This window comes from Canis lupus, chromosome 7 (assembly GCF_048164855.1).
Source record: "Canis lupus baileyi chromosome 7, mCanLup2.hap1, whole genome shotgun sequence".
Taxonomy (NCBI): domain Eukaryota; kingdom Metazoa; phylum Chordata; class Mammalia; order Carnivora; family Canidae; genus Canis; species Canis lupus.
Genome location: NC_132844.1, coordinates 48,225,618 through 48,251,232, shown reverse-complemented (window position 1 = coordinate 48,251,232; position 25,615 = coordinate 48,225,618). Strand labels below are relative to the sequence as shown.

At 36.8% G+C, this 25,615-nt stretch overlaps 1 protein-coding gene across 6 annotated transcripts in view; it reads left to right on the top strand.

The window, feature by feature from the left end:
- LOC140636819 (E3 SUMO-protein ligase ZNF451) overlaps window positions 1-25,615 on the top strand; it is a 90,914-nt gene that overhangs the window by 17,245 nt on the left and 48,054 nt on the right. For 4 of the 6 annotated variants that reach the window (XR_012034051.1, XM_072832493.1, XM_072832491.1 and 1 more), the window contains 2 exons: window positions 19,142-19,267; window positions 25,079-25,190. Coding sequence is in view for 4 of the 6 variants with exons in the window: in XM_072832493.1 (XP_072688594.1) it covers window positions 19,142-19,267; window positions 25,079-25,190 (238 nt within the window). In the remaining 2 variants the exon portion in view is untranslated. Of the gene's footprint in view, window positions 1-18,340; window positions 18,360-19,141; window positions 19,269-25,078; window positions 25,191-25,615 lie in introns of those variants that run through there. The other 2 variants (XM_072832494.1, XR_012034052.1) reach the window with 2 other exon arrangements.

The following is a 25,615-nucleotide window of genomic DNA, read 5'->3' as shown; positions in this document are numbered from 1 at the left end:
TGAATGTTAATTTGTTTTCTTTATAGCACTGTTAATCCATTTCAGAAGGTTGTAGAGTATGCCCTTCCCCTTTATTTAAATAACTTCACAGTAGTTCTTTTTAGTTACTAGTGATTGGCTCAGTTTCCTGGGCATTAAGGCAGCTTTGTTTTCTGTCTCCACATTCTGGGTTTTCTGATTGAGTCATTTGTCTCCTATCTAACCTTGTTCTAAGCCATGATAACACAGCTTCTATTGATAAGTGGATGTGTTTACTTGGTGAGAAGAAACAAGGACATTAAGAAAAGTAAATTTGCTGACACTTTATTTTTTTTAGACAGTGTAACAGCTTCCTTATCGCTGTGTAATTGCATTTAAATTTTTTTTAACTGTGTGGCAGCTTCTTTAGAATTCCATTTATTTACTTAGCCCTCAAAATGATATTTTGAGGGGAACATAAACTGTTTCAGGATACTTGGATACTATTTAGTATATTACATTAGTACTATGCTAATAATTTACTGAATGATACCTAAGTGACCTGATTGATAATGTCCTTAAGGGCCCAATACATCAGGATAACCTCTCAGGTACTAAAAATGAGGAGGTTGGAATAGACACATTCCAGAATCCCTTCTAGTGATAAAATTGGATACAGAGTTAAATGACATGGATGAACAGAGTTAAATGCCACATTCACTATTCTTGAGGATATAATTTACTGGGATTCTGATGAAGGTTAGAAATTATGGACTAGATCTTTGTAGAAATAGTTTAAAGATTGCAATAACTAAAAAGTTTTGTTTTTAACATGAGGCATATTTTGCCCCAGACTTGCACTGTTTTAAGTTTCCTTGTCTTTTGAAATTTACCATTCTTAATGTTAGTGGCTAGTCCAATAATTGGTCGTGATATCTGTGTGCATCTTATGCATGTCATTCAGTTGACCAGGTTCATTCTATATAGTTGTCATTTGTGGATATAGAAACCAATCAATTCCTCTGTCTTTTGCTTAAGAAAATATACAGGTGGAAGTTACTATTTGACTGATGATGATCACTATTGAATGCAAATCTTTTAGTTATTTTTCCAGAAGTAACAAGTTTTGTAAGCCATCAAAATATTCTTTTATGGAATTTCCCTTCCTGGATGAATGATGAGAATATTGTTTTATTAAATCTTTTTTTCTCCTATTGATTACTGGGATAATATTTTTGTACTACTTTGTCTTTTCTTTTGTTTGCCTTTATAGTAATGAAAACTTTTTATATTAGTGTTTGGTACCATTGAGATACCTTATTACTGGAAATTATGTTGGCTTCCAGTGGGGTATATCTGGAAGTGATCAGTCCAACTATGTCCTTTTGATGTTATCATATTAATTTCATTCTTTATATTGATCTTTTCTTCCCTTTTATGTAACACCTCTTTCTAGGATGTCTGATCTTCCCTTAATCTCTTTGATGTAGATTATATTTTTTATTCAACCAGTAAATACTAGCCAGGATTTTGATGTGGCTTTGTGTTTGTGTACTTAAATACAATGCCTTCAGCATTATTGTAAGAGATTTTTCTAGTTTTCTCCTTTGTCCTTTTTTAAAAAAGTAGCCAGTCCAGTCTCTGGAACTATTATTTACTGACTTTTGAAATTCAATCAATTTTTAATGCCTTCTTATTTAATGGCAGTATTATTTTCTCATTTTGCATAGTTTTCACACAAATATATTATTACATATAGTTTATGGTTAATTGCATCTTATAAAAATTATAAGCCCATCACCATGAAGTTATAAAAAGCTCTGACATATACTCTATCTTAAAATTACCCAGTTTTCTCTAGGTCTTAAGGGCTTTACCTATTTTATTGAGATGTCTATTTCACGTGATCTCTTGGATTTTCTGATGCCTTGTCAAGAATTCAGTAAGAATTCTCAGGTTGTCTGTACTTGGTCATAGGACTTTGGAGATCTTTCAAGTTGTATTGAGTTTTCTAATACTCCTAAGTATATTCCTTGGTAGAAGTGAAAGTAATGCTTTGTATTTAGTCTTATTTTAAACTCTGCTTTGATCTTAAATGCTTCATATGTTATTGTGAGTTCTGTTAAGAAGTTATAAGACCTATTTTCATATGCTTCCCCGCCCCCCCCCCGCCCCCCCGTCAGCTGCCTATCATATGCCTTCTCTTTTCTGTCCTTGCCCATAGGAGTAGCTGTATCTCATCACTCAGTTTTAAGGGCTACAATTAGACCTCTTGATAATTCCTACTTTTATCTCTGATAGCTGTGTTTCACACTACTTAGTGTGCATTTAACACTAATGTCCTGTAATAACTATCATGTTTGTGGTCCCTTTACCTATACCACGTTAATTACTGGGGCAACAATGATATGAGTGATTAGGGGGAAGCATTTTCCAAGTCACAAATTTCAGTTCCATTTTTTTGAACATACTTAATTGTATTAAACATTCTGCGGTTAGGTGTGCAGTGCTTCCTTTTTTTGCCTTGGTTTGAGTATAGTCAGTGTTTAATTAGCCTTATTTAGATTCTTAGCAACAGTTGCATGCATGTTAGCCTTTGTCTAATGGCTTATAACAACTCCTGTTTACTTTCAGCAAAAATATATTTTGAGATTTTGAAAGCACCTTGATAGCCTTAGGTCTAACAGTTGTTTTCCTGCATGGGAAGCAAGTATAGGAGAAAATTTTCATTTATAGAGCTCACATTTAGTACACTGTTAGAAATTACAAGGCGTTCTTGAAGAAATTCACCCTTATTTTGCATATGAGAAAATGAAACATCATTAAGCACATTGCTCAAGTGATGGAACCTAGCTTTGAATATTGACTATTCCTCCAAAGTCTCAATTCAGCATTGTACTAGGCTGCCTCTTTGTGTTTTTCAAGGCTCAACTCAAGTTATAACTTCTCTGAAAAGCTAATTTGACATATACTAATCTTTTTCTTCCCTTAATTTTGTGTTTATGGCTGTACTCTCATCCCTTAGTACTTGGATGTCTTATATTAACTAATTCCTGGTCATTTCACTTGTCAGATCAGAAACCCTAACCTCTTAGTTTTTCCATTGAGATTTCACTGTGTGGTACTAAAATTGTTCATGATGAATGGTCATTGGTTTGTTTCACATAATCCATTTGTTTTCAGCACTTATCATTTTAGTCAAGGGTCTTTTTTTGCTTTTATTTTTTTTTCTGCCTTTTGTGTTACAACTGTTTTGTTACAGATACTTAAGTTTGGTGTGTATGTGGGGTGGTTTTTTTTTTTTTTTTTGGCTGGCATCTTTAGGATATTGGCTAGGAAGGAAGGTGGAATGGTGCAAAGCACAGGTATGTAAATTCTAAGACTTTGATCTGAGTATTAGCAAGTCACTTGTTTCCTGAGCCTCAGTTTTCCTACTCTCAAATGAGGTAATGCCTGGAAGTACTTTGAAAATTCAAAAGCCCAGTATAGATTTCTTTTTTTTCATAGGTGTGCTGTTTCTACGTAGATATAACTGTGGGATGGTATTGGATATAAATACTGATACATTTTATGATGTATATTTAATAGCATGTAATAGTTCATGTCATCAGATCATGTTCCCCTTGTTTACAGTTTTTTAAGGCTTAACCATTAAGCTGTATTACAAGTTCATCAATGCACTAGATCATTGAAAGGCATATTTAAAGTAAAATAGTCTCTTAAGTGCAGGCTAAGAAATGCTCATGATAAACAATAAGAAAAAATAAAAGAATGTAGAATGAAGAGCTAGGATATGTAGGTATGTGTATGATTTTTGATGGATGCTGTTTTGTCACTTTGTGTCTATGTTGGCAACAATCTTCTATCATAGTTTTTAATAACTGTATGCAGGCAGGCACTGAGGAGGGTCTGGGGAACTGAGAGTTAATAAGAGATGGTATATTCTCTTAAGAAAAAGAAATACCAATATGATGTAATTGTCCTGTTTGGAGGAATGCCTGCGATGAAGTTGGAAGAGAGGGCCATCTAGAGGGATCAAGGAAGCTTTTCTTACTTAGCAAATAATTTGAGCTGGGGTTTGCATCATGATTAGAGAAGAGATAGTTGGACCAGTGGAGAATCAAAAGCCAGGCATTGAGATGAATCAGTGTATACAAAGGCATGTGGAACATTGTGTCTGGTTTCAGAACCTTATGGAACAGCCTTTATGCGGGACAGTTGGTGGAGATTAAGCTGAAGAAAGGATAAATTACTCATGGAAATGTATTGGTTCCCACCTATTTGAAGTGTACCAAGTTTGTGTGGCCATTATTTGTGAGGTTATAGAAGTAGTCTGTCTAGAGTTTGCTTTGTACCATAGTCCCCTGTGGACATCTAGAGCAATTCTTTTTCCTTCCTGAACTGAGCCAAAGGAGGGCTTTCAGTTAGTGCACCTCTAGTCCCAGGCACAGCTTAAGCAGTGAAAAAGAACAGACACTGGTAGAGAACAACTTTGAAGATGAACAAGATGATGACACTAAAGTGGAGTGTGACAGACCATTATGGGGACACAGTTGCATATTTCAGGACCTCCTATTGGCATTGTGTCCTCAGTGTAGCTAAATGTGGCTGATTTCCCTATACCTTGGCTTACAGATAATTTGAGGGTAGACTTGGGGAAAATGAAGTTATTTATAAAAATGTTGCTTCATTGGAATTTGGAAGTGGTGTATTGAAGAACAACCTCTAAACCTTGTGCCAGTGGTATCTCCAGCAGCACCCAAAACACATTTTGTCAACTTCCTGTTTGTTTTTTCTGTGATTTGAGTTTCCTTTCTTGCTTTTGTTGCCACTTTCATTCACCGTTTCTCTTTTCTCTTCCTAATTCATCTTTTTCTTCCTGTGCCAGAGGTATAGCAGTGGCACTCAGGGTTAAAGTTATAATCCTCCCCTTGCAACTTCAGAGATATCTAAAAATTCTCAAGTTCCAAATATGTTTTTGTTTTGTTTACATTTGGGTTTTTTGTTTTTATTTTGTTTTAGGTTTTGGGGGGGGGGTGCTTTGTTTTGTTTTTTTGTGTGGTCCTGTACTGAAATAGAATCAAAGTCATTCTTCCTAGGAGGGGATTTTTATAATTATAGATATTGGCAATTGACCCAAAAGACATTACAGGAGGAAGAATCTTACTTAACAGGTTTGGTGGTACTTGCCTTCTTAACCGAGTAAAGTACTTTACAGAATGGGGTATATCTGTACGTTTTTAAGTTTGCCACATAAAGCAGATGTTCTGTGTACCTAGTATTTGTAAACAGTAACCAGTTGTGGGTTGGGAAGATGATTGCTTTGTACAAAAGGGTTGTTTCCTGGTTCCAAAGCTTTGCTGCTGGAGATGGTAAATAAATATTGTACTGCTTTGCTGTGTTTATCCCTTCTGCTCTCTCTGTATTTGAATATAAAATTATTGAGAAAAACTATTGCTTTTCAAAAAGTTATTTTGGGGTGTGGTTTGAGCCATAAGTTGGGTAGAAGGGCTTCTGTTAAGCAGAACTTCTGGGAGTGCAAACTTCAGACCAAACTCTGGACTGCAGCTTTAGGATGGGCAATAATAAGCAGGCTTTGAAATTTGAGTTTGTGTGAAATAATGCAGTTCGGAATTCTATTCTAACCAAGTGTACCGGTCAGATGGATAGTTATAATAATTTACGAAGTTAATTCATTCCACTTTCACAGTTGCCCCTTTGAGCTTTCTTTTAAACTTGGGATCCCTTCTTTAAATAGAACATAAGGATAATGGCTAGAATAATTATTCTCCGTCTGATGCACCTCTGACTAGTTTGTGCCTGCTGACATTCAGGGAGATATTATAAGAACAACAAATAAACATTTGCCTTGGATTATTCTCTATATTCCCTCTCCCTATTCCTCTCCCTTACCTCCTGCAAATTTCATCTTCCCTTATTACTGGCTTTTCTATAGCCAAAAAAGTGCTCTTGGTGAGTCAGGGAACTGGGTTGTTGTGATCAGTTCTCTGGATTACTCATTTTACAGAGTGTTTTCTCCTAGCTTATCTCACCCTGTACAGAAATGAAATCCATTTCATAGAGAAAGATCCATTTACTATATTCATATTTCCATTTAAAAAGTAATTTTGTATAAAGCCAAATTTGATAGTTACTCAAGAACTAAAGTGCTTTTTAGAGATTAGTGGTGATTTTAAAATATATCAGATGCTCATTATAAAAAAGGCTCAAAATAATATAATGCAACCAACTATTATAAAATGACAATTTCTTCTGTGAAGCTCTGCTTTTTTCAGTATTTCTAGAAATTGCTTTACAAAAGCAGTACTATTCCTTTAATTCTGTATTTCCTTTGACTTGATCTTGGCAAATATTTTTAGAAAACTGATTTAGCTAGTTAAAGCAGTAAGAAAGGACTTAGAAGTTCAACTTGAGTAAAGTGAAAGATCTGCCTGTATTTAATATTTGAATCTATTCATAAAACCTTAGAAAAGTTTTACGAAGCAGATTATAGTCCATTTCCTATGCATTCAGTACCAAACCCAGTTCTTAACTACCAGAAGGGAGCTGGCAGTGTATGGCACATAGCTTCTTAAACCATAATGCACTGCAGGGTTGAGAGTGAATAGTTCAAGGAACAGGCCTTTATTTGTAGATGAATTCTAAAAGAAAGCCTACCTCTAAAACTCAAGCTCTAGTAAAAATTACTTTGGGGACATTATTAGTTTCCATGTGAATAAATATATTAGACATTGAGAAATTACCTTGGTTATTGGAAAAGTTGAGAGTCTTGCTTTCTATTTTTATATCCCAAACAGGAAAAGAGGAAGGTCAGGTATAGTTGAATAAGCTAATATTTTAAGTTTCAATTTTTAATTTGCCTAATTATATTTTTAATAATTTAAGTACATTTAAAAATACAAATGAGTATATGTACATTGCAGTTTGTCTTAAGCATATATGTATTTAAAGAACAATACAAAATTTCAAGTATGTTTTAGCTAAATGCTTTTTTTTTTTTTTAATGCTTTTTGCTTTAAAATAGTAATGGTGTTTGACATCAAAGCTCTGTAAAATATATTTTCCTGATAGTCATTAAAGCTGTGAACTGAATATGACCTACCTTAGTTATAATTGATATCTTTTCCTGTTAGGTTTGAAAAATAATGTAGCCTAAACATTGGATTTCTAGAGAGAAAAATCTGGAGGGAAAAAAGTTAAATACAATTTACTAACAGATGATGTTCCTTTTCGATACAAAATTTCCATCTACCTTTATGAAAGATAAATGTTAAACTTACATTTTTATAAGGGATTAATTCAAATCAAATCCATTATTCCCAAACAAAAGAGTGAGATCCTCAATACTTGTTGTCATACCATCTTGTTGGTTAAAAATTGAAATTTTGTTAATTTTATTATATGTGCTGATTGTAGAAATACTAGAAAAAGATTTTTAAAAATTCTCCAGCTAAACAAGTACTGTAGACATTTTGATTTCTAGCCTTCTAGATTTTACTTAACATATTTTAACAAAAGATGAGATTATTTTCACTTAAATATAAGTGAGGGGAAGAAGACATTGAAATCTATAGAGTTTATAGCTTCATTGGTGGTGTTTTGTGCCATTTTGTCATTAATTTACCTATTTAATGGTCCTGTATGATTTATTTTATAGTTCACATAGTAAGTAGATCAGTTTCACATTAATGTGAGAAACTTTAATAGTTTCCAGAAATCTTTGTTAGCTCATTAAACTTGATTAGTAAGTAAAAGTATTAATCACTGTGGTGAAAATTTTGTCTAAAGTGTGGAATTCACATTGAATGTAACTCCTGATTATCTTTTATGATCAGACTTTTGAGTTCGTGGTCAGAACCAATTTTAAGTTCAGCTGAACTGATTTCAAGTGTGAGGTGGTTATTGGTCTCTAGCAAAAAGAAAAATCAGGGTAGTGTAGCTAGTTTTTCATAAAGCTAAATTTGTTTAGTATGAGACTACTAGGGGAAATTTTAAAATATTAGCTTGAGATTTTTGTCTTTACTCTTTAGAAATGATGGTGACCATTGATAATTAGTTTCTTTTAAAATGTCCCTGACAAGGGAATCCTGTGCCAGGTTTTCCTTTTCCTCTTGCCCCCAGTTAGGTTGACCCATTGAATCCCATCATTACAGATTAGATCTCCTAAGAAAGCCCTCTTCTTTTCCAAGTTATACCTTACTCCTAGACTTGGAATTTTTGCTCTAACTCTTCCACACTACATTAAAACTTAAAAAATAAATAAAAATAAGTAAAATCAAACATTTTATCCTCAAGAACAAAAGAATTCTTGGTTACTTTCACCTGTATAGGCATACCTTAGAGATACTGCGGGTTTGGTTCCAGACCATCACAATAACACAAATATTAAGTGTGCAGTAGTATTGTGTATAAAAAAAAATACATGCCTTAATTTAAAAATACCTTATTGCTAAAAAATTCTAACCATCATGAGTTTTCAGTGAGTCCTAACTTTTTTCCTAGTGGAGGGTATTGCCTCGATGTTGATGGCTTCTGACTGACCAGGTTGGTGATTTGCTGAAAGTTGGGGTGGCTGTGGCAATTTTTAAATATAAAACAGTAGTGAAGTTGGCCACATTGATTAACTCTGCTTTTTAGGAATGATTTCTCTAGCATAGTAATATTCTAAGTCCTTTGTTGTCACTTCAACAATCTTTACAGCATCCTCACAAGGAGTAGGTTCTGTCTCAAGAAACCTCTTTGCTCATCCATAAGAAGCAATTCCTTATCATTTATCATTAGCTTGCAGCAATTCAGTCTTATCTCAGGCTCTACTTCTAATTCCAGTTCTCTTGCTGTTTCTACCACATCTAGTCCATGAAAGTCTTGATTGAACCCCTCAAAGTCATCCATGAGGGTTGGAATCAACATCTTCCAAGCTATTAATGTTGATACTTTAAACTCTTCCCATGAATCATGAATATCCTTACTGGCATCTAGAATGGTAGATCCTTTCCAGGGGGTTTTCAGTTTTCTTTGCCCAGATCTGAAATATCACTATCTATGGCAGCTGTAACCTTACAGACTGTATCTCTTAAATAATAAGACTTGAGAGTTGAAGTTGTTCCTTGATCCGTGGGCCGCAGAATGGATGTTGTGTTAGCAGACATGAAAACAACATTCTCGTTGTACATCTCCATCAGAGCTCTTGGGTGACCAGCGCATTGTCAGTGAGCAGTAAAATTCTGAAGGAATTTTTGTTCTGAGCAGTAGGTCTCAACAGTGGGCTTAAAATATTCAGTAAACCATCATGTAAATAGATATGCTTTCATTCCAGCCTTACTCCATTTACAAAGCACAGGCGGAGTAGACAGCATAATTCTTAAGGGCCTTAGGATTTTCAGAATGGTTAATGAGCACTGGTTCCAACTTAAAAAGGCACCAGCTGTGTTGGCCCCTAACAAGAGAGTCAGCCTGTCCTTGGAAGCTTTGAAGCCAGGCATTGACCTCTCTAAGCTATGAAAGTCCTAGATAGCATCTCCTTTCCAATAGAAGGCTGTTTCATCCATACTGAAGCTCTGTGGTTTAGTGCAGCAACCTTCATTAATTATCTTAGCTAGCTCTCTAGCTCTGAATAACCTGCTGTAGTTTCGACATCACCTGCTGCTTCACCTTGTACTTTGATGTTATGAATCAGCTTTTCCTAAGCCTCATGAATCAACCTCTGCTAGCTTCAAACTGCTCTTTTTCCTTACCTCTCTCAGCCTTCACAAAATTGAAGAGTTAGGGCTTTGTTCTGGACTGGGCTTTGGCTTAAGGGAATGTTGTAGCTGGTTTGATCTATTCAAAACGCTAAAACTTTTTTTTTTTTTTTTTTTTTTAAGATGTATTTACTTATTTATTTGACAGAGAAAAGAGTACAGTTGGGGAGAAGCAGAGAGCCCAATGCAGGGCTGTGGGGCTCCATCCCAGGACCCTGGGATCATGACCTGAGCCAAAGGCAGACACTTAACTGACTGAACCACCCAGGCACCCCTAAAACTGTCTTCATATCAGCAATAAGGCTGTTCTGCGTTATCATTCATGTGTTCCTTACAGTAGCACTTGTAATTTCCTTCAAAAACTTTCTCTTTGCAGTAAGTTGGCAGTTTAGTGCAAGGGGCCAAGCTTCCAGCCTGTCATGGTTTTCATTATGCTTTTCCCACTAAGTTAAATCATTTCTAGCTTTTAAAATGATAAATGTGCAACTCTTCCTTTCACCTGAACACTGAGAGGTCATTGTCAGATTATTGATTGGCATCATTTCAATATTTATGTCTCAGGAAATAGGCCTAAGGAAGGGGAGCGAGACAAGGGAATGGCCAGTTGGTGGAGCCATCAGAACACACACATTTATTACAGAAACAATTGTAATACTAATATCAAAGATCACAGATCACTACAAAAAATATAACAATAAAAATTTTTGAAATATCTCAATTACCTAAAAATGACACAGGCATGGAGTGAGCAAGTGCTGTTGGAGAAATCATGCCAGTAGACTTGCTGGATGCAGGGTTGCCACAAGCCTTCAATTTGTAAAACAAACAAACAAGAAGTATCTGCAAAGTGCAGTAAAATGAGATATGCCTATACAGACTTAGCTTTCTTGGATATGTGTACTCAGATTTAACCAGTATTCTTAATCTGGCGGCCATTTCTAGGACACAGCCCAGATTCAGTTTGTACAACCCAAGTTTTACATTTAAGAAAATGTAAAGAATAGGGGCAGCCGGGTGGTTCAGTCGATGAGGCATCTGCCTTCAGCTCAGGTCATGATCTCAGGGTTCTGGGATCGAATCCAGGTTGGGGCCCTGCTCAATGGGGTGTCTGCCTGTGCTCTCCGTCTCTCTCTCAGATAAATAAATAAAACCTTTTTAAATAGTGTAGAGAATATACTAGAGAGGGTGCCTGGGTGGCTCAGTCGGTTAAGCATCTGCCTTTGGCTTGGGTCATGATCCCAGGGTCCTGGGACGAAGCCCCACATCGGGCGCTCACGCAGGAGCCTGCTTCTCCTTTCCCTCTGCCTGCTGCTTCTCCTGCTTGTGTGTTCTCTCTCTGTTTAGATAGATAAGATAGAATCTTTAAAAAAAAAAAAAAGTATATTGGAGGATATAAGAAGTTCATAATGTCCAGGGTGAGCACAGGATCATAGAGGGAGAGGCCATATTAGCCTGGCTTCTGAGGTTCTGGAAAGCTTTTCGTCTGTACGGGGTGTAACCCTCACTTTGTAACCTTCCAACTCCTGATCATCCACAGATTTTTTTGTGTGTCAGACTGTCATTTTAGCCATATTATTTTTAAAAACAGTTTATTTTAAAAGTTTTATTTAAAAATTTTTTTCATAGTCATTGAATTAGAATTTGCCTTTTAATGTTTTCTGACTTTACAATTTTTTCTTAAATTCTATGAAGACCCCACACACTTCCCCAGTGGGAGTGGAAGAGGTTATGGAAGAAAAACTGATGCAGGGAATGATCTATTAAAATAGAGAGAAACCACTCTCCCCTCCCTACTTAAGACTTTCCTGGGACACCTGGGTAGCTCAGTGGTTGAACATCTGCCTTCTGATCAGGGCATGATCCCCGAGTCCTGGGATCGAGTCCTGAATCGGGCTCCCTGCATGGAGCCTGGTTCTCCCTCTGCCTGTGTCTCTGCTTTTCTCTCTGTGTCTCTCTTGAATAAATAAATAAAATGTTAAAAAAAATTATTAAAAAAAAAAGACTTTCCTATCCTTCTCCCCAAAAATAGCTGAGTGGATAGCATTTTCTTGTAGATCATTTCCTATCCCTGTGGACTCAATAGTATTTTTAAGTCATATCTAACATGGAAATTTTAATTTTTTTAAATTTTTATTTATTTATGATAGTCACAGAGAGAAAGAGAGAGAGAAGCAGAGACATAGGCAGAGGGAGAAGCAGGCTCCATGCACTGGGAGCCCGACGTGGGATTCAATCCCGGGTCTCCAGGATTGCGCCCTGGGCCAAAGGCAGGCGCTAAACCGCTGCGCCACCCAGGGATCCCCTAACATGGAAATTAATCCAGGGTGACCACAGCATTGTGCTTCAAGAAGAATGAAAATGCTATAGCTTGTGAACATTTTAATCTTACCATTCTTATATTGAGAGCCAATTCCTTCTAGCTTGAAAATTTACATAACTGAAAGTGACCATAGAAAAGCTCTAAGGACCTAAATGCTTATTAATACCATAGGCTTTGGGCAGCCCCAGTGGTGCAGCGGTTTAGCACCGCCTGCAGCCTGGGGTGTGATCCTGGAGACCTGGTATCGAGTCCCATGTCAGACTTCATGTATGGAGCCTGCTTCTCCCTCTGCCTGTGTCTCTGCCTTTATGAATAAAATCTTTAAAAAAATACCATAGACTTTGGGGAAGATTGGCATAACTAACCTAAGAACAGTCCTAGAATTTTGTGATTTCACATAAAATTACAGTTCAGCATTTTGGCACTAAAGGAGTAGTGGAAAACTCCCAAACTTAAGACTATAGTGTCCCTTTTTCATCTTAATTTTACAAAAGACATTTAAGATACTTTCATCTAGCCTGAAATAAGATCAGTTTCTGCCCATGTTCCTGACAAATAATACCATAGCTTTGGTTCTGTGGTTGAATCGGTAACAAGGTGGTGGCCTACAGTAAGCTTTTTCTCCCTTGCCTTCTGGTAAGTTAAAGTTTGTTTCTGAACATACTGATTCTTTGACTTCCCTATTATAGTCTATGTAAAATAGGGCCTTCTGTGATCTAATGGGTAAAATCCCAATGTATTTTAATATCCATATCCATGATCTTGTTTTCCTTTTTTTTTTTTTTTAAAGATTTTATTTATTCATAGAGACAGAGAGAGAGAGGCAGAGACACAGGCAGAGGAAGAAGCAGGCATCATACAGAGAGCCTGACGTGGGACTCAATCCAGGGTCTCCAGGATCACGCCCTGGGCTGCAGGCAGTGCTAAACTGCTGCGCCACCGGGGCTGCCCTGATCTTCTTTTTCTAGTGTATATGTGTTCTCTCAGAACCACAGAAGTATTTAATTTTGTAAAATCAATAGGCTAGCCCTTGTCTTGGATCACTAACAATGGAAATCCAAGGGATTTGGCTTTTCTGGAAAGAGTGAGTGTTCATACATAACCCATTACTCGTGCCTGGCTTTAACCAGTAACCTTGATCCCAAAACCTAATTGTGATAGAAAAATATCATATGACTCTCATCCCCTGCTCTGTATAATTAATTTTTCACCATTTTAGGAGAAAACATTCTTATTTTAAATATTTCATTTTTCTCATACGTGGTAGAGGTTTCAAAGTTGAAGCTCATTCTTTCTCTAGCTCTACCATTCATTCTTTTATATCTACTCCTGACAGATTGTCTACTTATGTGCTTTTGATATATGTAGCTAGAGAGATTGATTTTATCTTTGTTTTTTTTTTTTTGTTTTGTTTTTTTCTTTTTAAATATTTTTTTTCTTTATTTATTTATGATAGTCACACACACAGAGAGAGAGAGAGGCAGAGACACAGGCAGAGGGAGAAGCAGGCTCCACGCACCGGGAGCCCGACGCGGGACTCGATCCCGGGTCCCCAGGATCGCGCCCTGGGCCAAAGGCAGGCGCCAAACCGCTGCGCCACCCAGGGATCCCTTGTTTTTGTTTTTAAGAAGAAAATAGAAACTTTCCCCTTCAAGGAAAAAGAGAAGGAAACTAAAGTCAGTTTTAAATGTTTTTTGTTGTCAGTATTGGAGTTGTTAGGTCTTTTGAGCCTTTCCAAATCATGAAAGATAATAAATAGATTAGAATTAGTTGGGAATCACAAAAGTAGTCTTTTTTTTATTAACATAACCAGATAGTGGGGATCCCTGGGTGGCTCAGCGGTTTAGTGCCTGCCTTTGGCCCAGGGCACGGTCCTGGAGTCCCAGGATCGAATACCGCGTCGGGCTCCTGGCATGGAGCCTGCTTCTCCCTCTGCCTGTGTCTCTGCCTCTCTCTCTGTCTATCATGCATAAATAAATAAATCTTTAAAAAAAATAACCAGATAGTTAATTAAAAGATAACATAGGGGTATCCCTGGGTGGCTCAGCAGTTCAGTGCCTACCTTTGGCCCAAGGTGTGATCCTGGAGTCCCAGGATTGAGTTCCCATATCAGGGTCCCGGCATGAAGCCTGTTTCTCTCTGCACGCCTGCCTCTCTCTCTCTCTCTCTCTCTCTCTTTCTCTTTCTGTGTCTATCATGAATAAATAAATAAAATCTTAAAAAAAATAAAAGATAACATAGGCTACTGATAGCTAAATATGAGGAAAATAAATTTTAGCAAATTGTCAATACTAATAGTTTTTACTTAATTGACTGCCAAAGAGTAATGTTCTAGGGCTAGAGATTAATTTTAGAATGAAGTTGAAGAAATGTAAACAAATGTTTAAATGTTGATTAAAGGACCAAATAATTTATCTTCCAAGTCTATGAATATAGCTGCAGAGAGTAAAGTTCATACTTAAATTTTGCGGCAAGTGGAATACTAAAGATCTTTCCCAATGAATATATAATCTCTGTGTTTTATTTTTTTTTTATTTTTTATTTTTTTTAATCTCTGTGTTTTAGACTTTAGTCTTCATTTAGTTTTGTGCCCAGAGTATATTTAGAGTTTATAACGTAAAGCAGAGAATCATTACTTGTGCTTTAAAGGAAACTTTAAGAATAAATATTATTAAAGTCTTCCTGAATGAGTATAACTTCAGTATTTCAGAATGATTATTTTGTGGTGGCCTAGGAGAAAGTAAAATGATTCTGGAACCATAAATTGAAGGGTAGCTCTTCTAGATTAGGATTACTTTAGTTAATCCAAACCATGGTCACCTTTCTGTCCCCAGAATATTCACATTATTATGATCCAACAACATATTTTTATAGGTAAATCCTAATTTATACCTTGTCTTCCTTGTGTGTTATTATGACGTTGGTTTTCTTTGCCTCCAAGCATGACTTTTCTAGAGTTTAAGACCTAAATAAATAAATGTATCTGTGTCAGGAAAACTAACCTACTATAGGCCCATGTTTGTTTGTTTGTTAAAGAATGTATTTTATGTATTTATTCATGAAAGACATGGAGAGAGAGAGGCAGAGACACAGGCAGAGGCAGAAGCAGGCTCCATGCAGGGAGCCTGATGTGGGACTCGATCCTGGACTCCAGGATCACGCCCTGGGTCAAAGGCAGATGCTCAACCATTGAGCCACCCAGGAGTCCCTAGGCCCATGTTTAAATATTATTAACTTCCTTAAATTAAAAAATTCTTTTAGGATCTACTCTAAATTTCCTTCTCGGGATCCCTGGGTGGCGCAGCGGTTTAGCGCCTGCCTTTGGCCTAGGGCGTGATCCTGGAGACCCGGGATCGAATCCCATGTCGGGCTCCCGGTGCATGGAGCCTGCTTCTCCCTCTGCCTGTGTCTCTGCCTCTCTCTCTCTCTGTGTGACTATCATAAATAAATAAAAAAATTAATAAATAAATAATAAAATAAATTTCCTTCTCAAGGTAGCACCTACATTTGAAATAATATTTTTGTCTTCCCAGAGGACGTTTACTTTTAATACAGATAAATATGCCTTTACTAAAGGATTGGAGCTCAAATAAATAGCTTTTTGTGAATTATTTCTGGTAAGATGCATTGTCCTGTGACTTGTAAAAGAATATTTTGAAGTTAGGAAAATGTCATCTATTACCTGGTACAAGAGTGTAGGCTTGGTCAGAAAGTGAGCATTCCTTATTGCAAAGGTGTGGCCTCATACTGAAAATACCATTTTGGCCTCATCTATACTCACTTCAGTGTAACTTTTGTGCACTTGGAAAATCACATCTGATGTTTGACATGGTTGATGTAATTCTGTCCCACTGTAGATAAAATTTGGGTTGTACATACATGACTGACTTGTCTAAAGAGTGGTATTTAGTTAGTAACCTAGTCTTTCTAGTAGAAAAAAAATTTTAATAGACTTTTTAAGAGAAGTTTTAGGTTTACAGCAAAACCGTGAGGAAAGTACAGAGGTTCGGGTATACCTCCTGCCCCTAGACGTTCATAGCTTCCCTCATTATCAGAATCCCCCAACATACTAGTATGTTTGTTATGATCCGTGAACCTACAGTGATGCATCATTATCACCCTAAGTTCATGGTTTCCATTAGGGTTCACTACTGATGTACATTCTGTGGGTTTCGACAAATTTATGGTGACAGGTGTCTACCTTTATAGTTGGACATACATCATACAGAGTGATTTTACTGCTCTGTAGACCTCTACTCTGCCAGCTCATCACTCCCTTCCCCCAGCCCTGGGCAACCACTGATCTTTTTATTGTCACATTGTTTTGCCTTTTCTAGACTGTCATATAGTTGGAATCATGCAGTATGCAGACTTAAAATCAGCCTCTTTTTTTTTTAAATATTTTATTTATTTATTTATGAGAGACACAGAGAGGCAGAGACACAGGCAGAGGGAGAAGCAAGCTCCCTGCAGAGAACCCGACGTGGGACTTGATCCTAGGGCCCCAGGATCATGACCTGAGTCAAAGACACCCAACTGCTGAGCCACCCAGGTGTACCTAAATGAGCCTCTTTCATTTAGTAATATGTATTTTAGTTTCCTCCATATCTTTTCATAGCTTGATGGCTCATTGTTTGAGGGGAATGGGAGAAAAGGCAGAGGGAGAAAGAATCTTAAGCAGCCTTCGTGCCCAGTGCAAAGCCATGGTAGGCTCGATCTCAGAACTCTGAGATTGTGATCTGAGCCAAAATCAGTAGTTGGACGCTTAACCAGCTGAGCCACCCAGTTGCTGTTTGGCGGCACATTTCTTTTCAGCACTGAATAATGTTCCATCATCTGGATGTACCACAGTTTTAACCATTTATCTGCAAAAAAACATCTTTGTTGCTTCCATGTTTTGGCCATTATGAATAAAGCTCCTATCAATATCTAATTACACAGGTTACTTCACTCCTAACTACTGTTTACTTTGCATGCTGTTTTCTTAGAAAGATCATGAAATCTGTGAACAAAGAGGGTTTTACTTCTTCCTTGATTTCTGTGTTGGTGTCTGACATTGATTGGGAGAAATTCTCAGCCATTATTGCTTCAAATATTCTGTTCCTTTCTTTCTTCTGGTATTTTCATTATGCATATGTAACATCATTTGTAATAGTTCTAGGTATTCCATTTTGTGATTTTTTTTTTTTTTTTAGGCTTTTGTTTTGTTTTTCAGTTTTGGAAGTTTCTGTTGACATATCCTTAAGGACAGAGATTCTTTTTTCAGTGATGAGCAGTCTACTAATGGAGCTGTCAAAGGCATTGTTCATTTCTGTAATAGTGTTTTTGATCTCTAACATCTCTTTTTGGTTCTTTCTTAGGATTTCCAACTCTCTTACTTATATTACACATCTGTTCTTTCATGTTGTCTACTTTTTCCATCAGAGCCCTTAGCATGTTAATCAGTTGTTTTGAATTCCTGGTCTGATCATTGCAATATCCCTTCCATGCCTGCCTTCTGTGCTTGCTCTGACTCTTCAAACTGTGCTCTTTGCCTTTTAGTATTCCTTGTAAGTTTTAGTTGAAAGGTAGAAATGATATATTAGGTAAAAGAGGCTTTGGTAAATGGGCCTTAATGTAGTGATAAGGTATGGAGGAGTGGTAGCACTGTGTAGTCCTGTGATCTAGTCTCAGTCTTGTTGAGTTTATGGCCCTGGACTGTGACCTTCAGCAGTGCTCCTCAATCCCCTCTATTTTAAGTGGGAAGGATTGCTAGAGTGGCTTGGAATTGTGTATTTGCATTCTCCCAGGTTGATTAGACTCTGGTAAAATTCCTACAGGTTAAGTGCTGGTAAAATAGTTTTTGTTGAGGGCAGGCCTTCTTAAGAGGAACAGAATGCTCTGGCATATTTCAAAATGCTTACTTCTCTCCCCCTGCTGTAAGCATGAGGGGATTTTTCTCTAGTCTTTACTGTAAGAACTTGATAGAACTTTTGGAGATAAAAAAGTCTGACAGTTCTCCATGACTGGGTCATCTTGTGGTTTTTAACTCTTGGACTTGTCTGACTGCGTGTCTAGCAATTCATCAATTATAGTTTAGATTTTTTACTCAATACTGGTTCCTGCTGAGGTTTCCCCTCATGGATTTCTGCTCTATTAGTTTGTGATTCTCTGTATTTGCCCCTCTGTTTCTCTTTTTTGGAGCACTGGTTTACACTGTAACCTCACTTCTCTGGTAGATCTAAGAAGAGTTGTTGACTTTTTGGTTTGTTCAGCTTTTATCTTGTCAGGATGGAGTGGCAACTTATAAGCTCCTTACATGTTGGACCAGAAACTGAGAGGTAGATCTATTTTTTAAAAATAATTTTCTCTTAAATAAATATTGTTCTGGGGATCCCTGGGTGGCGCAGCGGTTTGGCGCCTGCCTTTGGCCCAGGGCGCGATCCTGGAGACCCGGGATCGAATCCCACGTCGGGCTCCTGGTGCATGGAGCCTGCTTCTCCCTCTGCCTGTGTCTCTGCCTCTCTCTCTCTCTCTCTCTCTCTCTCTGTGTGACTATCATAAATAAATAAAATTTAAAAAATAAATAAATAAATAAATATTGTTCTGGCACTGCTGAAAAACCAGAACCAGGAACGTTTGTACTATTAGACCTTTTAGGGGGAGACTAATGGCTTAATGGCGTTACCTTATAGACTCAGAGCTAAGCATCACCAAACTGTTCAGTATCCCGATAATTGTAAAGTAAAGAAGGATGATAAATTGTCCTAGCAGTTAGTTTACCTAACTTCTTGAAAACCGCAGATGCTGATAGATAACTGGCTGACTTACAGAACACCACATAAAGTGTAAAATACATAAGATAACCTCTTAGAAATTTGGTGATGATAAAATTAAATGGTTCTTGGGGCGCCTGGCTGGTTCAGTTGGGAGAGCATGTGACTCTTAATATCAGGGTCATGATTTTGAGCCTCATGTTGGGAATAGTGGTTACTTAAGTAAATAAATAAACTAAAAAAAAGTAAACGATTGTTTAGTACAATAACTCTTTGGTAAATGAATTCATTATCCCAAAGCTAATATTGTTATTTAAAAGAAATGGAAATTGTTTTTTCAATTATAGGATAATGTTAAGCACAAAGACTATATTGACCATCAGAAGGATAAAGTTGCTTTAACTCTGGCCCGTCTAGCCCGCCATGTTGAAGTGGAGAAACAACAGAAGGAAGAGAAGAATAGAGCATTCAGGGTATGTGGCTAATTAAATTGGTACTTTATCAAATCATGGAATTATTTATAATAAAATTGTAACAAATTTGCCATTAAAAAATGTATAATTGAATCCAAGTTCAGCATGGACTCTAGATAATAGCTCATCATTTTAGTGTAGTACCTTGTGATAGCTTTTTATATTTCTATCTTTAGTTAGATTCTGATCATATATGTATACAGGAGGAAAAAAATAATTGAGTGGACTTTATTTTGGGGAATTAACAGTCACCAGATTTCTTATAGCAGGTGAATAATTAAGAGTTTCTGGTTTCTACATCATAAGAGTGAAAAAGAGTTTATTGGTGCTTTTGTAGACATAAGCTGTTAAAAGGTTATTTTCTACTAAATAGAATCAAACCACTTTCTCAAACTTCAGCCTGCGGAAAAAAAACCTTCAGCCTGCCCCTTCAGACTAAATATATTACTAAAAAAAAAATAGAAATTTCAATCAGGTTTGTACAAGAGATGCTATGTGTAAAATGAAGCCTAATATAGAATCTTCTGATGATATAAATCTTTTTCTTCACTTGCATTAGAAGGCCCCAGATGAATCACTTAAAGAATCTCTAAATACTGGGACACCTGGATGGCTCAGTCAGTGGAGCATGTGACTCTTGACCTAGGGATCTTGAGTTTGAGCTCCATGTTGGGGGTAGAGTTAACTTAAAAAAAAAATTTTTTTTTTTAAATAAAAATAGGGACGCCTGGGTGGCTCAACAGTTAAGCCTCTCCCTTTGGCTCAGGGCATGATCCTGGGGTCCCAGGATCGAGTCCCACATTGGGCTCCCTGCGTGGAGCCTGCTTCTCCCTCTGCCTGTGTCTCTGCATCTCTCTCTCTGTGTCTCTCATGAATAAATAAATAAAATCTTTTGAAAAAAATAAATGAAATAAAATAAAAATAAAAGAATCCCTCAATACTGACAAGAATCTGTTAGAAGTAAAAAGTTGATGAGTTGGGTAAATAAAGCTCTTCATCCTGGGAGTTTTTTTTGTTTCTTTTTGGTTTTTTTAAGATTTAATTTGTTCATTTGACATAGAGCACACAAGCAGGGGGAGTGGCAGGCAGAGGGAAAGGGAGAAACAGGCTCTCCACTGAGCAGAGAACCTGACATGGGGCTCCATCCCTGAACCTTGGGATTATGACCTGAGCCAAAGGCAGGTGCTGAACCGATTGAGCCACCCATGTGCCCCCATCCTAAGAGTTTAAAAATGGAAATTGAGTGCTGCCTGGCTGGCTTAGTCAGTAAAGCATGCCACTCTTGATCTCAGGGTTGTGAGTTCAAGAGTCCTACATTGCGTGTAAAACTTATTTTTAAAAAAATAGAAATAAAATCATGGCTCTTCCAGCAGCTGTTTGGATTTCACTTAGCTTTGATAGACTTTGGGCTTTAATCTATAAAGGGACAGAGTTGGAGATGATCTCCCGGATTAAGATAAGCACTATGATTTTATATATTTTTTAAAGATTTTACTTATTCATGAGAGAGACAGAGAGAGAGGCAGAGACATAGACAGAGGGAGAAGCAAGCTTCCGGTGGGGAACCTGATGTGTGACTCGATCCCAGGACCACAGGGTCAGGACCTGAGCCAAAGGCAGACGCTCAATAACTGAGCCACCCAGGCATCCCTGTGATTTTATAATTTTAACATCTTATTTTAATTCTTGTCCATTGGTTATCATGGAGGAATTCATATATTTCTATAGCCTTTGTTTTAGTATCTCCTAATCTGGTATAGAATAAATTAATATTCTTTACATTTAGAAGTAGATTTGTTTGGGAACTTTATAATATAATACCAATTAAATTAGAGCATAGTATTGTAATTGTATGTTTAAAATGCTTAATGCAAGGACGTCTGGATGCCTCAGCTCAATTGGTTAAGCGTCTGCCTTCGGCTCAGGTCATGATCCCGGAATCCCCGGATTGAGCCCCACATCAGGCTCTCTGCTCAGTGAGGAGTCTGCTTCTGCCCCTGCCCCTCACCTTGCACATGCTTGCTAGCTTTCTCTCAAATAAATAAAATCTTAAAAATAAATAAATAGAATGCTTAATGCATAGAGATATTAAAAAAACAGGATTCTTTCCTGGCTTTAAGGAAGATTCTTTCCCAAAACTATGTTAATTATATCTTTTTAATGGGGAAAGTCTCTATTTGCATGATTTGCAAGCTATCCTTTCCCACAAATTTCCTGAATGGTTCTAGCTTCTCTTCCCAGGCAGTGTTCTGACATAGATAGTAAAATATCTGTAATGGGTTCAGAATTTTACAGGCACTGTGGTAACCAGGGCTTTTCTCAAGGGTGGTTTCAGCTTCCACCCATGTAAATATTCATTCATTCTACTAAAGACTTGACCTCAGCATTGAAGAAAGTTTTTTGAGATTCTGAAATTTTTGTTTAACCAATTGTAAAGAATAAAAACATATCTAGATTTTTATTTTCTAAAAGAAAAACTGACAGGTATCTTAGTTCATTTCTTGCTATCCATTCATGATTTTTAAAAATTTGGTTTCCTGTATATTTAACTTACTTACTTACTTACTTACTTACTTATTTACTTATTCACGAGAGATGGAAAGAGAGGCAGAGACACAGGCAGAGGAAAGAGGAAGAAGCAGGCTCTCTGCAGGAGCCTGATGTGGGACTTGATCCCCAACCCTGGGATCAGGCCCTGAGTCAAAGGCAGATGCTTAACCACTAAGCCATCCAGGCATCCCTTTAACTTATTTTTTAAAACTAGATGACAGAAAACAAATGAAACAAACTACTCAGGAAGATAATGAAACTAAAATAAAAATGATTGTTGAGGAATTCTAGTGGCTGATAACTCTAACTAAAACTAGATAATAGAAAATACCTTTCAACTATTCTTAGGCCTTGGTGAATTATTGATATCTTATTAAGGTGAATTTTTAAAATCTTTTGTGGTGGAACGGTTTTAAAGAAAGAAAGAAAAAAAAAAAAACACGTTAAAATCTTCACTGGATATGGGGCACCTGACTGGCCCAGTAGAGTGTGCAACTCTTGATCTCAGGGTCATGAGTTCGAGCCCCATGTTATGTATGGAGCCTACAGAAAATTAAAAAAAAAAAAAAAAAAAAGGCACAACAACTTTTCACTGGATGAATCACTTCCAGAGAGAATGTTGTGTTAACTACTTGATCATCTACCAGCTTTGCTTATTCACACTCTAGGAGTTAAGGTGACTTGCAAGAAGGGATATAACACTCAAATTTGGGGAAGAAGCTTTTGTAACGGGAAAAGGATGGCTTATTTGAGGATGACTTCAACCATTAAATGTTTTCTGAGCATTGGCTATGGCCACAGAGTTCAAATTCTATTTTAAAAAATGCCAGAGGGGGATCCCTGGGTGGCGCAGCGGTTTGGCGCCTGCCATTGGCCCAGGGCGCGATCCTGGAGACCTGGGATCGAATCCCACATCGGGCTCCCGGTGCATGGAGCCTGCTTCTCCCTCTGACTATGTCTCTGCCTCTCTCTCTCTCTCTGTGACTATCATAAATAAATAAAAATTTTTAAAAAAATGCCAGAGGGATCCCTGGGTGGCGCAGCGGTTTAGCACCTGCCTTTGGCCCAGGGCGGGATCCTGGAGACCAGGGATCGAATCCCACATCAGGCTCCTGGTGCATGGAGCCTGCTTCTCCCTCTGCCTCTGTCTCTGCCTCTCCCTCTCTCTCTGTGTGCCTATCATAAATAAATAAAAAATTTTAAAAAATAAAAAATAAAAAATGCCAGAGAACATTTTTAAAAACCTATTTATTTTTAGTTTTTGGTAGTTCTTTAAAATAAGTAGGCTGTTAACTGGCATGTGGTAGTACTGGTAGTATTTGATTTTATTAAGTTTTTATTGTGATAGATTTTGTAAGGAACTTTGGTAAGAGTGCATTAGAAAATGTCTTTAGAGTCTACCAGAAGCTTGCCTTATTGCTTTCTCTGGATAAACTAGCTCTGTTCTCCATGATGTGTTATTCAGAACACTAATGCTATAGGATGCACTTTGAAAAAAAAGTATTTAATGATTTGTTGAGATACTGCATATTCCCAGTGTGGAAAATTATATGCACGTTAACGCTTCGGGGCTTTGGAAGTCCTGTGCTAAAGGAACTGTTTAAATTTTGCATTAAAATGAGTGTTTATATACTTAATTTGGTTATAGAGAATTATTTTTAATGAATATAATGCTTGTTAACATCTTTGAGAATTAGTATTTTATGGTATACTTTAACAATATTGTGTAGATTTTTTTCAGATTGAAATCTTGAATCTCCCTGTTTCACTACTTAAACCATTTCTGATAGAAGATCCTGTTGCATTGTTAATTAGACCTTTCATTATTCTGGCCTATATCTTGCAAATCTAGCATTTGTGACTTTGTGATTTCTTTTTAAGAACAAAACCTTATGGAGATGCGATATGGTATACTGGTTAAGTGCATGAATTCTAGAATCATTATAAGATTCTGAATCCTGGCGTTGTTATTTATCCTTAGGCAATTTATTTGACCTTTCTGTAACTCGGGTTTCCCATTCTACAATACAAGCAATAATAGTATCTTTCTCACAGAGTTATTGTGAGAATGAAATTTAAAATGCTTTTAGAATCATAACTAGCATGTGGTAAGTGGTTTTAGTAAGTGTTAGCATAATTAGGGAGTAAGCAAATAGATTAATAGATTTAAAATAATATATGGAAAGACTTAGAGACTTTAACTGTCTGAAGCTTAAGTCTAGTTTCATGGTTGACAGTGGCTTGCTGCCTCTTTGTAAATAAAATTTTATCGGAACATAGCAATGCTCATTTGTTTACGTATTCTCTGTGGCTGCTTTCATGGCAGAGTTGAGGAGTTGCAGTAGAGTTGAGCTGCAAAACCTAAAATATTTACTTTCTGGCCTTTATATAGAAAAAGTTTGCCAACCCTAGATCTAGGTGGTGATAAATGCTTTATATTGGTACATTCTAAGTACTAATGAAATCTACTCTTACTAATACTATTCACTGAAAAAATATTTAATAGGCTTCTGTATACTTCAGACTGTATGTGGAAACTTTGAATAGAATATATAAAAATTTAGGGGGCACTTGGGTGTGGCTCAGATGGTTTAGTGTCTGCCTTTGGCTTGGGTCATGATCCTGGAGTCCTGGGATTGAGCCCTGCATTGGGCTCCCTGTTCAGCAGAGAGTCAGCTTCTCCCTCTCCCTCTATTCCTTGCACTGCTAATGTTCTTTCTCTTAGTATCTCCCTGTCTCAAATGAATAAATAAAATCTTTTTTTAAAAATGTATAAAACTTTAAAAATGAAAATATTTGTATTTCTATTCCCAGAGATAGTCGTTGACATTTTATATATTTTCAGCCTCTGTTCCCCCTCTGCAGATAGAGATTTATAGACCTTGAAAAATTAATCTTTATTTATATTTGACCTCATTTGGTGACCTACTTGATATAAAAAATATATTCCTACTTCATCAAAAGTTTGGTTTGTGTTTCTAATTGACTTTCATGAAATGGATATACCATAATTAAACTACTCTATTGTTGGAGATGTAGGTTATGGCAAAATTTTGTGCAAATACAAATGATATTGGGATCAGCATGTCAGAGCATAAACCTTTGTTTTGACTTACCTCTTTGGGATAGATGTCTAGAATGTAGAGTTATAGGGATAAAGGATAATCAGTATTTTCTCATCACTGATATATTAACATCCTTTTCTCAAGAAAACCAAGTTAGTAATCATAGGTTAACTGATTTTCTTCTTAATACCTTTAGGAAAAAATCGATTTTCAGCACGCTCATGGGTTACAAGAATTGGAATTTATTCGAGGACATTCTGATACAGAAGCAGCAAGACTGTGTGTGGACCAGTGGCTAAAAATGCCAGGTACTCTTTAGAGATCAGAGTGGAACACTGAGGTTACTGAGCTTCCCTAAAGCTTTATGGGGTTATAGCTGTATTATTCAGTTGCTAGTACATACATAAAGTATTGAAATTTAGTTTCAGTGATACTTAATGGCCTACTTCACCAATTGTCTTCCTACATTGACAAAAGTATATTTTGAATATAATAGGTCATCCTTGACCTCATTAGATATTGCTCATTTATTTACTTGTGTTATTTCAGTTATTACATGAAATAGTTCATGTGTCTGTGGGAGAGATTTTAATAGATTTGAGGTCAAGAAAGCTTTCTCTAATGAAATGGAATTTAAGCTGAGATCTAAAGGATTAGTGTTTTCTTATTTATTCATCAGTGCAGTCTGTGTAGATATTTTATAAGAACATGTCCACATGAGAGACATCTAAAG